The sequence below is a fragment of the Anguilla anguilla genome, chromosome 18, assembly GCF_013347855.1.
Source record: "Anguilla anguilla isolate fAngAng1 chromosome 18, fAngAng1.pri, whole genome shotgun sequence".
Classification (NCBI taxonomy): Eukaryota; Metazoa; Chordata; class Actinopteri; order Anguilliformes; family Anguillidae; genus Anguilla; species Anguilla anguilla.
Window position 1 is genome coordinate 21,519,263 of NC_049218.1, and position 13,695 is coordinate 21,532,957.

The window sequence follows — 13,695 nt, forward strand, 5'->3', positions numbered from 1 at the left end:
AATTTGCACCTTTCGCTGCCGACATCTCAGTACAGAGATTGCTTAATCGAGCCACAAAGAGAGAATTAATCAGTTACTCCTTTGTCCGTTAAATGAGCTAATTGTCGTTTTATGGTGCAATTCCCCTTTAGGTCAGATGGAACGATTATTCTTGCATATCAATGTCAAATACACATCACATCTGACTCCATGAATCCAGGTGTTAAGCAAGCGAAAGCATTTCATGCTTCTGAATCAAGTGCAATTCCTATCCTTCTCTCTCAGATACAAATGCCTGTGGTTTTCCTCCATTAAATCAACAAGCAATTCGAAATATGAGATCCATTTGAGCTCCCTGGGCTGTTTCCACTTATGAAACTTAGGAAACTTTCCACCGTAGCTATAACAGAAAGGCAAATTAAGTCTACGACCAGCACTCGCTGCGTCAGTCCACACCCCAGTAATCCCTAATTCAGTGACCACGACCGTTGCCATAACTGATTCCACATCCGTCTTCATCTCCAACCTTCACCATCTCGACTCCTGGTGAGTTAAGAAATGACTTTTTTTTTGTCCATTAGCAGCCAAATGCAGACAGGATTGTTTTCAAAGCTACAGTATCGCTTAAAGAAACTCGGAAGCAAAAGGTGCGAATACAGCCAAAAAAACAAAAAACAAAAAAACTGTTTTCCTTCATCTAACAAGTTTTTCCCTTCCAACCCATCGTCATCCAGTGACATTTAGATGTTTAGATTGGTGCAACACTGTGTCACTCAGACAGGGGAGTGCAGGGAATTTCCACTGAAATCTGATGGCCCAGATTCTGTGTGCATCCATCTCAATTACCACTCTGACAGGAAAGAGCAAGAGCCATGGCACTGCTGGAGCAGGGAGCAGGAGTGCACTGCCTCTGCACTGCCATGCTGCAGTGGAGAGGCCCCAACCCAGCGACAGCAGCGCCAGCTTCAGCACACCCAAAGGTCACCAGGGGGATGAAAGTCCCTGTGCACTAACACACCTACCACCTTTCCCCAAAGAATCCAGTCGATAAATTATAATAAAAGATAAATGTAAATGTGTACAAAATTAACGCAATCATACCCTTTTACTGGATCAGTGATCAAGTCTCAAAGTAATGATCCAGGTTGTACTCAGTTTTAGTACAATTTAACAGTTTAACATATTTAATTCATTACTGTAACGACAGTCTCTTCGGTACAGCCGTATTGTGAGCTTTTCCCAAGTGCATTCGGTCTTCGCGAGAAAATACTTATCATTCCTTATACCTACGCTTCGCGAAATATACTTCCTCAGCTGCTGTTATTTTGCAGCACAGGGACTAAATACAGCCTTGCTACCTACTAAAGCGCAAGCGAGGGTCATTCAACGACCAGGGGGAACACACTCATTTTTGTTACAGCTCGGATGCAGAATATATGATGCAGCACGCCGAGTCCTACGGCACGCGCCCCTCCCTGCCTGCAGACCGCGAGGACTTCGTAAATCACCGCCACCTCCAGCGGAAGAGGCCAGCTCAGCATTCCTATGTGGCAGCATATGAATGCATTATATTGTACGAATATATTTGGCTAGCTAGGCAAAATAACCATAAAAATACGAAGCTGCTGCACGTCACTCACCATTTCTTTGTGCATTCCACCATGAGTTCCTGGTAAGATGCCACGAACTGGAATTTTGATGCATGTTTTCCCACACGTTGCAACCTTTTCCACACTGAAGCCATATTTCTTGATCAACGGAGATATTCACTCCTCGTTTGCTTTGTCGTGTTTTCTTGGTGGCGGATGTTCTAAATTAACGTGCAATATTTAGCAACTTCTGCACGCGCGTCGTTGACATTTTAAAATGAAAAAATATATACAACAGTATCGCTAAGATTCCTCTTCTTTTGCTGAGTTGGCATATCTTCACAAAACATCAGGATAGAAGTACAAGAGGGGGCATGATATCTTTCTTCTGATGATAGTCGAGACTGGCAGGATCGTGCATGATTATGAAGAAAAGGACTTTCCCAAACCTTATTTTTGTTGCTAAGGAAATCATCTAATGCTTTGCAACCCCTGTTGAAAGATAAAAACAGAAAGCGTTACACAGAAAATCAGCAAATGGCAACACAGAATAAAGCAATTGCCAACCTAAAACAAACTCTTACAAACCCTGCAGTAGGTCTTTCATATCGGTATGCATCGTTTCAATGTCCGCATCTCAAATAATGTGCTTTCCATGCAAAGCCACGCCGTGCTGAAATTAACACCACGAGTTAACGGTCTACCTGGATTTAATTTCTTATTCAACATTCGTGTTTACTAATCAACTGATGTTGCATCACGCTAAGGTAGCTACGTGCACTTCGACAAGCCAGCCAGCCACTGGCAAGCCAGTAAGTCCGCCTGTTAGGAAAAAACATTCCACACAAATTAATTAACGGTCTCCCTATGTTGGCTATGAGGGCAGAAACTTGTATCTAGTTTCTTCCGAAGGCGAGCTAGATTGCTACTAATCTTAAACACTGCTCGTTAGACAACACTGGATCATTTGCTCACAATAATCAAGTAGCGTTTTACCGGTGCAAGCTAACGTTGGCTTGATCAGTAACACAAGACTAAGCTAAGCAGCAACCGCTGTATGATCCTCTTCTCTTTGCTAGAACTTAAGACGCAACTAACTACGATATTAAGCAATCCGGTGTAATGAAGACTTAAATGTTAGTTTGTTAGCTATCTAGCGTTATATGTGCATCAAGCAAAACCCAACGACGTTGAGCAAACATTTGTTACCGTTAAAGGTATCATGTTCAGATCTACAATTGGTGGCTAAACTAGCAGCTCATGTTAGCCAGTCAGCAAACAATTATCCAAATTGAAGAAAATATCAATCATACCCAGCCCGCTAACTAGAGAGGTGAGCTACTCATGGTATGCGAGTTAATGTTTGCTATCCAAGCTGACGAAAAGACTCACAGTTAACCAAGTGTCTATCGTTAGCGCCAATTTGGTCAGCCAGCTACCGTGAAAACTTTAGCTAATGTAATGTCCTGCTTGCGACTGAATGACAGCACGTCAACCATATAAAACACTGATGAAAACGTTTGTTTACTTACCTCAATTGTTTAGCAAGCAGCTTAGTTAACTAGTCTGTTATGGGGTTGCATGACTTGCTAGCGAGATAATTGTCTGCTACTTGTGCAGTATCATCAACCATTTAAATGAAAAGGCAAGCACCTGGGTTGATCTCCAACTACAGCTACCTTTCCGTCGCTTAAGTTAGCAATGCTAGGTAGCTTGGAAGCTGAACATAGGGAGAAAACATGGTTTCCCTTCAAGGATCAACGGGGAAGTCGTACTAGTCCAATATGAGAATGTGGATTCCAGCAATGTAACACTGACACAAACTCCACAATCAAGCCTCCATCATTGCCCCCTACCATTCACTCAAACTATCTAGGCAGCTAGCCGACTGCTCAGGGGAACGCCTCCGGGTATTCGCTATTGGTTCTTATCGTACTAACTTGTAAATATTTACAAACCCCATCTCGTAAGAAGAGCGTTTCCTGTCCTAGATACATGCATAATACCACGTTGGCCTCTTTGCATTTTCTTACTAGGTGACTATTTTATTGGTCAACTGAAATATCCATCTCTGCGGTTTCATCCGCCTCTGAATACCAGCAAGCTCGGCTACACTGCAACGCTCTCGTTTGCACAGCCGATTACCTCGATCTATCATTGGTTGAATTTCGTTATTGGAGAGTGCATTTGTTTATGTAAACGTTCCCTCTCCGTGGTCCTTAGAGATGCCAATTACATTTTTTATACTAGTGGGTGTGCCTTTCTTTATGTCGCGAAATGGATCGAGGATTAAGATTAAGCTATTTAACTGCATTCAGTATGTGGCAACTAGGGCTGTGAAGGGTCTCGGCATTTGACCCTGTCATTGCCGTGGAAACGATGCACATATGGGAATGATTCAATTTCAACATTTTTTCTCTTCCAATGAAGAACACGTTTTTCATATTATTATTATTATTATTATTATTATTATTATTATTATTATTAATTGTTCTGTGGCCATATTTGGTTGATAATTACAGGAATTATATTTCAAAGAATTAAAAAAGTTAATTATGTTTAAATATGTTTATGAATGAAAAGAAAAAATCGATAGGTTGTGCCCAAAATATAGTTATTGTTTTTAGTATAGTTGGCCATTATATATACTGGCCATTTTTGTCCACTGTGTTATTAGTATAATTAACCCTTTTGAGTGAGCAGTACAATGAGGAAACATCCTCTACCCTGGTGCATGTTTTTGTGTTGAATTTTAAGATTATTGGGTTACATTTCTCTTCACTTGGCTAGACAGTATAGAAATTCAAATATAATTTTCTTTCTCCACACTATATAAATATATAAATGGCCATCCATTCCCCCCAACACACACACACACACACACACACACACACACGCACACACACACACACAAACACACACACACACACACACACACACACACACACACACACACACACTCACACACACACACACACACACACACACACACACCTCCATTTTAAATGCACGGGTACGGTTACAATGTCCCTAACACTTGTTCTCCGCCCATCAAAGCAGTTTGAGCTGTTTAACACTGAGTCCCTCTGGGTCTAGACTTTAATGAGGACAGCTCCCATTTCCTCATGGTGTCACACAAATTAGAGCATTTACCTCGCGGTACTGGGGCTTCTCCACATAAATCAAGCACATCAACCCCCCCTCATCCTCCCATAGAATCAATGTCTGCCCCCCCAAAGGCTCAGTGTGTAATGAGACTGTTAATGTGGGCTGGATTAGTCAGCTGTGACCTACACGTAAATCTTTCTGTCTCCTGTCTCCCATTTCCGAAGCTGGTAGAAATAAAGCTACAGTACAGTCTTAGCCAACCCAACACATTTTTTCTTATTTCAATCTAAAATAAATAAATAAATAAAAGTATACATACCATGCTCTGCCCCCTGTATTCTTTCTCTGCTGACCACTTTCAAATTGAAAGAAAATATTACCCCTTCCTTTTGGAAATTACTCTTAGTGGTCCTGTATCCTCTAAGTGTAACCATGGAATGCTTGTATTTCAAGACTTATTTGCACATCATTGAAAACAATTTTTTGTAAACAAATATTTCATGGTTAATATTGATTTTCCATGGCCAATGAGTGAACTTACTGGTCAGGCATGTAGATTTAACACTAGTCAGGCATGTAGATTTAACCTCTTGATGTCTGTGCTTTATTAATTCAGTGGAAAGATTACATGGAGCCATGCTCTACACTGAGGAATGCTTTGATCTGACAAGGACCCTGTTCAAAATATTGCCCTGTCTGTGTGGGTGCAGTTCTTTGATACAAGGCGCTGGGTGGGATAAGGAAGTGGGGATACGATGTGGACGTCTCCCAAATATAGCCCTGTCGTGGCAGATGCTTCTGAGTACAAAGTTGGGGGGGGGGGGGGCGCTCCGCAGTTTGTACCAGTGGGGTTCAGCAGCCAGCAAGCAGCCCCCCCACCGGCAACAAGGAGCTAATGACAGATCTGAGTGTTGTAAGATCTAAGCTGACCCTTGAGCACTAAGAACTCTGCTTGATGTTGCCACTTAAGATGACTACCTGGGGGAAAGAACCCAACCCATGAAATTGTAATTTTCTTAAATTGCTTCCAGGTTGTCCTCACCCTAACAATGTGTGACAAATAACAAACTTCCCAACAAAATATATTTGTTCACTTCCTAAGGGGCAGACGCAGGGCATGACTGCATTAAAGCCCAGCAAGGTATCAGCAAATTGATCGAAGTATGCAAGAAAACAAAGCTGATAGAAAAGCTTTCTATGTATGCGAAACTGCAATTTGTGGAAAGTACAATTTTGTGGGCACCTTTGCGTGTTTGCATATTTTAGCTTTTTTGCAATATGCTTTTTCCTTTGATTTCAATCTCTGGACATCTGAAGATTTCCAGCCATTTCGTACAATATTTTATCTCTCTCCAGCTCTTTGCTTCCTGTTTGTCTCCCATTGGTAATACGAGACTGAAGTAAGCCTTTAAGATAAGCATCTTTACAGTAAGTGATGCCACGCTGACTCATGATGGTGGTTTTAGATTTGGTTTTCTCAGCATGCCGATGTTTCAAGGCTTTCAGGAAATGCTCATACCCTCAACACACCATGCCAGCTAACATCCTGTGCTGGGTGCAGATATAGACACTCCTGCAGCTTAATGGCTAATATGGAAGATAAGGGCTTTTCTGCATAAAGTGCTCTTTCTGCGGCATAAAAAATACAATGTCAGGTCTCTCCAGATAGCTGTCAGCTTGACACAGTTTTTGTGGTTATAAAGCCTCTGATCTTATCTGAGAAACTTTATGACTTATAATACTTGCAGGCTCATTATGAATTCTCACCAAAATGTTTCATATTGTTTTGTGGAATAGCGACATCATTTTATTTATTCATATATTTGTTGGGGAGAATACAATTTAGCAGCGCTGTGCGACGCAGGACTAGGGAGCGACTCTGCATCACGCAGTGAACAGACAAAATAAACTCAGATAAAAGGTTGGCTTGCTGAAGTGCTGCCATTTATTAAGTCCCAGAATGAAAAACCCACCAAAACCTTCAAACACAAAATGAGGAAAAATAGTCAACAAAACACTCCACAGAAAAAAAAAAAGGGGCAGGAAAAAAATCTTCAACATAAAACTGTATATGAAAACAACCAAAGCCACCTCCGCATTTCATACAGTCAGTCCAAAACTGTCCTCCTAGGCCTGAAACCCAGGCATCTTTTATAAACCCCAATAATTAGGCTGTTTTCTATAGCCAATGCGATTGTCATGAATCACAGCTATGGCCACACCTGTAAGTAGCATAGAGCGTACATAGGAACTGGTAAGGGTGGGCAGCGCCAGGCGGTGAAGCCTAGGACATAATGGGAAACAGCCTCTACTGCGCATGTTGAGGGCAAAAGAGCTTGCTGCCCATTGAATTCAATGTAGAAAACCAAAGCGATTTAACAACCAAAGAAAACCTCATCTGTCAGTGTTTTGTGATCATAAATTTCATTATGTGTAGTAGTTTGTGAAACGATTATATAATTTATTGGTCCTAGGGCTTCTCAAGCTTAGGTTAACTGAAGGCGTGCTGGCCTGTCTAGTTAAATAGACATGTCCACAGTAAGTGGCGCCAGTGCTACCCCCTGGTGGACACCACCCCAATTCCCTTCCTGGTGTCACAATTGATACACGTTAAGCAAGACACAGATCTGCTGCCGGACATATAGCCAATGCTCATTTCAAAGCCCAATCACCAGTATGGCTTTTGTATAATAAATTATCTCAGCAAAAAAAACTTTTTCAACATACAAAAATACCACGTTACTCACACATACAAAGCACTGTCTATAAGTCATTGATTTAAACTTGCAAAATCTAGTTCAGCTGTCAAAAGTTTTGATATCAAAATGAAGCCAAGTTACAACAAACAATATAGGTGATTTTAGCTCACACAAATTAAACAAGCTCTGTTCCTCCAAATAAATGCCCACTCCTCTCCGTTTTTATATTGTATATCTTTGCTTTTTGATAACTGTCGCCATCAAGGAAAACTCGCAATACCTGGTGTAGCAATCAGGCAGATGCTAAAGCTGAATTGCTTTGGTACATATCCAGCTGTATGAAATCAATTGTATGTTATTCTGTAAGTTCTGTCAAATCACTGTAGATAAGGGTATCTCCTAAATGTAATGTAACCGCCAGAATCTGTGAAGTGTGCGACGAGACTGAAGAGAACAGAATGCATTTGAGTGGATCGTTGTCTTCCCATGAGGCAACGTGACCGCAGAGCTAGTGTCTGCTCACTCGCTTGTGAGAAAAACTGATGATATATGCAAATGAATCAGATCTCATTTAGAGTGGCACAGTTTTAATAAGGGACTGGAGCACAGTCTTATTGAATGGCTAGCACATAGCATCGCAGCTCAAGTAGTGCTGAATAATCTCTCAAGCTTGGTTGCATGCAATTTGTTTGCAATCTCATGAATTTCGGCGATTAATCTCTATCACTCAGAATGGCTTAGGATGAGAGCACTCACCGAATATTTTGTGGCATCCGGCCAGCGGATTGGTCTCGGCTGCGCCGGCAGGTGGAGAGAGCACATGCAATAATCAGCCCAGGTGCTTAAAGGTGTGTTCCTCTCCACATTTTGGGGCTGAGACCGGGAGCACACACCGAGAGGGCGTCCTGCCACTGAAAAGCAGGAGGAGCTGGTCTGCTGAGAAGTGGGCCAGCTATGAGAGGGGAACTGAAAAGTTGCAGCTCAGTTTAACTTTCTTTGGCTTTTGTCTTCCTTATTTTAGTCTGTAGTTTTATTTTATTGTTTTTGCCCAGAACCCGTGAGGGGGACGGGTGAAGAGTTTCATTTATTTCATTTCGAGTTAGTGTGGGTGTGCTCTCTCTCTCCATGCAGCAACCGACGGTGCACTCTCAGAACTGCCGCATCTCCCTCCCAGGGGTGTCACACTGGCGTGTGACACATTTATTGTGTGTGTGTGTGTGTGTGTGTGTGTGTTTAACTCATAATATGTCAAAGAAAATAAGATAAAAATTTTCAAAGGGGGAAAGTTTGAGTGATATCACTATCTGAGCTTTGTTTCACAAGGCAGCTCTTGTGGGACTGTGAGTGGAGGCACAGCAGCGATATCCTCCTGTAATGACTTCCACGCTGGGAGCTGAGGAGGGATGACTGCAGGGAGCAGGCTGAGTGGCCACACATCTCCAAAGTAGTAATATTCTCCCACTCCAGCGCATGCAAAAGGGTGAACTTGCTTTGGTGTGCCTCACAACCTAAATAAAAAATACTACAGACCTAGGCACTAATGATTCCTTCTGACTAGGAGTCATGGAATATCACTTCATTGAGCCCATTTGGGATTAAAATACTCACGTTGTTTTCCATGTAGCAAAAAATTGTACAAAAGTTTTGTGTTGTCATTAGCTACACCTCGCTACACCTCACTACTTAACAAATAGTTGGTAAAATATGCAGTTTTCCAACCATGCATAGGACTGCGGTAATTAGCCATGCTACATTAACGAATCTTAGCCAGACGAACAATATTAAATTCACAGTGGAAACTAATTATTAAGTAAAGAATTCTTAAAATTCTTAAAACTGTAGCGTGTAGCAGAAATAATATTGACTGCAGTAAAACTAAACGTATCCAGCTAGCTTCATATGTGATGTCTGTTTCAAGCTCCTGAACCACCAGGGCTGAATTAAAGGGGGGAAGAGCCACAGGGCTTCTGTACTGGGATGGCAGAATGAGGAAGAAAATCTAAACGCTGTTGGCTTCTGACTGAAAGCCATCAGCTTCATCTCCATAACCTTCCATAACCTGTCAATGGCTGAGCATGCACCCTGGCAAATGTGAGCACATTTCAGCATAATCCCAAATTTGATTAAACGATCCTGCTGATTTTGCTAATGAGTCCTCTGACTCACCTGCTGGCTGTGCGTTCTCGTACTGTATCCGTGAAACATTTTTGCTGGGAAATGTTACATAAGTTGAAGAAAGCAGACGGACTCTTACTTCAGATCTGAAGTAAAGTTTTACCCTTCATACCCCATGATAAGAGTTTAATAGCTGTGTAAATGGCTCTGCTGTTTCTCTGCTCAGATGGAAAAGGGGTCAGAACACAGGCCTGGTGATCTAGAATATGGCCCATTTTCACTCACAAGTGCATACTTGAGGAGGACATAAAGGCTAGTCCCTTTGCAATCTCTACGTTTTGATCCCTTTCTTCATTGCCTACCAGCAATCTCTGAAACGCCACAGGCGCCATGTAACCTTTACCTATTGACAATTTCTTCCAAAGAATGTGCAAATTGCTTGCCCAACCTATAATGTAACATTTGAATTGTGTTTTGGCTACGGCAGTATGCGGAATCATAACAAAATTAAATCACATATAATTGTTCCATGGAGCCAAGAAATTGTTCATGGTTGGCAGAGGGTCCCTTTGACTAATTTCAGTCTGCACCCCTTTCTCTGTGTTTATGAACATCTGCTGTCCTGAGAAGGCTAGAGACGTCCATCACTATAAATAAATAAATAAATAAATAAAAATAACATGGGCTATGTAGAGGGCCTTTTTATTTTGCACATTTCATGTGTTCCTAACAAAACAAAAAAAGGCCTTCGGCAACATCCTGCAAAAGGAGTCTGTTTTAATGAGGTGAACTGAATTATTCACTTGGAAAAGCTCTAGTGTTAAAGTGATCAGCCAATGCTTCGGATAGCATTAGGGTGGATACAGCGTCATTACCAAATCAGAGTTTGAGTTTTGTCAGTCCGGCCTTATGAAACCTTATGAAGATAGATGTGTCTGTGGTGATTGCGAATTCTGGTGATGTTTTCAAAGACGAAGCAGTTTTGGAGTCCAGCGACTAAAGAGGAAATAAGCTTTTTGAGTGACAGTTGGCACCACTGAGATAACTGCAGCTGCCGACAGGAAGTTTTAAGCATTGAGCTGAGCACCCCACGAGCTGTAAAACTGATGAGATTTATCACTGTGCAGCCTCGTCACTTTACAACAGTCACCAGCCTGAAAAAAATCACCCGGGGGCTCTACGTGTCTTCACATGAAACATATTGGAGAGAAATCAAAGCCCGATGGTGCCCTTTGATTGCAAAGTACAAATGGTGTACACTTTTTTACTAAGCTCCTGATTTGCAGGCCTATGTTAAAAAGCAGCGATTTCAGGGTTATATCCGTTGGACATCACTTTCATTTCGGTTTGGGACAGCACTGTGATATCCTGTAGCAAAACCAGCTCTGCTTTTGATAATTCTCCTACCACAATGTATTCTATATAAATAAAAAATCTTTCATATGCACATAACCACGTTTACCAAAAAAGCAAATGGGAGAGAAGTGTGTGTATGTATGTTTTTGTGGGTGTTTTTGTGTGTATGGGGGGGGGGGGGGGGGGGGGGGGGGTTGATGAGTGGGCTACTCAATACTACACAGATTTATATTTATAAATGTCATTAGTGGAATTGAGTTTATTTCAAGTAAATGACAGGTGCAGCCAGCATGTCTTCTTTTGTGAAGAAACTGAAAAAAACGTTTTATCCATGAACAAAAAGGATTTGTTATATTGCGTCTAGATTTAATGAGGATTGTTCCACACATACTGAAATTACATACACAAACACACACACACACACACACACACACACACACAGATCTAATAATGCTGCATTCGTGGAAATGATCCCAGATTTGCTGAACATAAACAGTGGCTTTGCCTTGTTTCAGTGCTTGTGATGCGCATCACTGCGCAAACAATGCCATGTGCAGAAACTGGAGCAGCAGAGAAATAATTACGGCACAAGCATTTCTCAAACCCTTACACAAGACACAAGTACAGTGGGTGAAAGGGGAAGATTTTGCATTTATTTTTGCTCTGTTTCTGTACTGACTCAAAAAAAAAAACTGAGGGAAAGGACAGTGCCGAGAGAGAAAGTGAGACAGCGAGAGCGAAGGGGGTGGGGGGGTGGGGGGTGGGGGGGTGGGGGGTGGGGGGGGGCAGGAGAGAGTGGCAAATATTAGTATGGTGACTTTAGCCCTCATTGCTTGCAGGTGAAATAACACAAGCCGTTCCTGATGGTGTTATGGAAGATATTGGGGAGAGAAGCAGTGTCCAGCCTATAAGCGCTGTTCTCCCCCTGCCTGCAGAGCTCTTAACCTCGTTCCCACTTCCCAGGGGGAGCCATGGTGTTTATATGCGCTGTGTGTGAGGAGATGGGCCTCAAATTAAGCCCAGGTGGAAGCATCCAGCCCTCATTACTGACCACCCCACACCAGTGAGAGGTTCCCCATAAACACATGGTACTGGGGTTAAATTCACCGCCCTGTACCTACACGCACCGGACAAATCTGACACGCTCTCATGAGAGACCAGTCAGTGATGTGCGGTGGTAAATAGAAGAACAGGGTTTTAGTTTATGTTTTAGTCTGAGTAACAGCATCAGTGGAATTCAGTGGAACACAGAGAGTATACGCATTGCAGGGAAAATGAAACTGCTCTTACCTGTCAAAATGAATAATGCAACAGAGGCACGTGTGCTTGAGTCCCTCGCTGACACTGCCAATTGTCCCATGGAGACCAGAAAAGAGCTTTTTCCGATGCTTTTTTTTGCCCCTTTTTTCAGTTTTTCCTTCAATTTGTAACATGGAATTTGGAGCATGGAAAAGTAGGCACTCTCCTCTGAAACGCGTGACATCAAGCTGCTGCTTTTCATGAAACAGCCCAGAAATTCAGCTCTCTCCGTCAGGAGCCAGTGGAAGCTGAGCAAAGGACATCACGGTCCAGATTTGACACCAGACCGTGGGGCCCATTCACAAACTGGACCAGAGCCTTCAACAGGACGGCCACCCAACAGTCTATAGCCCAGGCCATGGCTTTTTTTATTTCAGCTTAATAGATTATTTGTGTCTCTTGTTGCTCATACTGCCCTTTGGCTGCTGGGACAGCAGGTCGATCCCTGCACAGTCCACACTGGTTACAACCAGCATCAGGGTTCCAGATGGTCTGATAGATTGTATTACTGCAGTGGTCCTTATCTGAAATCCTGCCAGTCCTCCTAACATGTGGAATGAGTCAATGGAGTGCAACAAAACCCAGAAGAAGAGCGTCTCCATCTTCCTTTGTTTAGTCATACTGTAGCTGGAGGAAACGTTTCTAAAATGACATTAGTCCTCATCGATCCTGTGGTCACATTCTGATGAAGATGCAGATTCCAAAGAGAAACACCTGTGACCCGGCAGGTGATTCTGAGGAGCTTAAATGTAAAATAAAGCAAAGTAAATCAGGGATACACAAGCTTTATTTTAGACTGAAGCTGTAGTTAATTAATCCAAGATTCAGCCAAAACTATCGTCACTTAAATGCCTATATTTTTAGCGATCACAAAGTGGACAATCTTTGCTCTTTAAGGTGTGGCCAGGCAATGTTAAAGCTAAAATCAGACCTTAGCCCTATGATTCTTCTAAGTAAGAATCTTCTAACTAGGATTCAACAGAGAGAAAACAGGAAGACTGAAAGAAGCCACCACTGTTTGCTGGTGAGGAATGCAGGGAGAGATAGTGGTGTAAATGCTCTTCAGGTTTTTTGGTGACAGCATTGGCAAGTTGATGATTAAGCCCAGAGCTGTCAGCTGCGAGATGGGGAATGGGCAGCTGGGTAATTAAATACCCAAGCCATTCAATCAGTACAACAAGAGTGACCTCAAAACCTCACTATTGACACACCATTGAGCTTTATGATCAATCACCCCATGTTATTACTGCATTCCCTAGGTGTCTGTGAGGAAAAATGGATGTTGACTGGGATGACCCGAGCAGCTCCCTTTTAAAACAGAAAATAACGCTCAGATGAAAAATGAAAGCTGTGTCATTCTCACATTAGTCTCCACACATGGTTATCTAAGCCATCTGGCCCTTCTGCTTTTCAGACAGGGAAGTTCAGATTACACACTGGCTCTGGAAGCTCCGTGTTACCTCAGCACTGTTATGAACTGGGGGAAGCCCTTCAGCAACTCTTTAAAATAGGATCTCCATGGGTAACCAATATAATGATGCACTAAATAA

General features: G+C 42.3%; 1 protein-coding gene across 1 annotated transcript in view; it reads right to left on the reverse strand.

Moving 5' to 3' along the window:
- ehbp1 (EH domain binding protein 1) overlaps positions 1–3,646 on the reverse strand; it is a 142,552-nt gene extending 138,906 nt beyond the window's left edge. The window contains exons 1-2 of the mRNA XM_035400101.1: positions 3,101–3,646; positions 1,620–2,060 (exon numbers count right to left, since the gene is read on the reverse strand). Coding sequence (XP_035255992.1) covers positions 1,620–1,723 — 104 coding nt within the window. The 5' untranslated portion in view covers positions 1,724–2,060; positions 3,101–3,646. The remainder of the gene's footprint in view (positions 1–1,619; positions 2,061–3,100) is intronic.
- Positions 3,647–13,695: the final 10,049 nt, after the last annotated feature.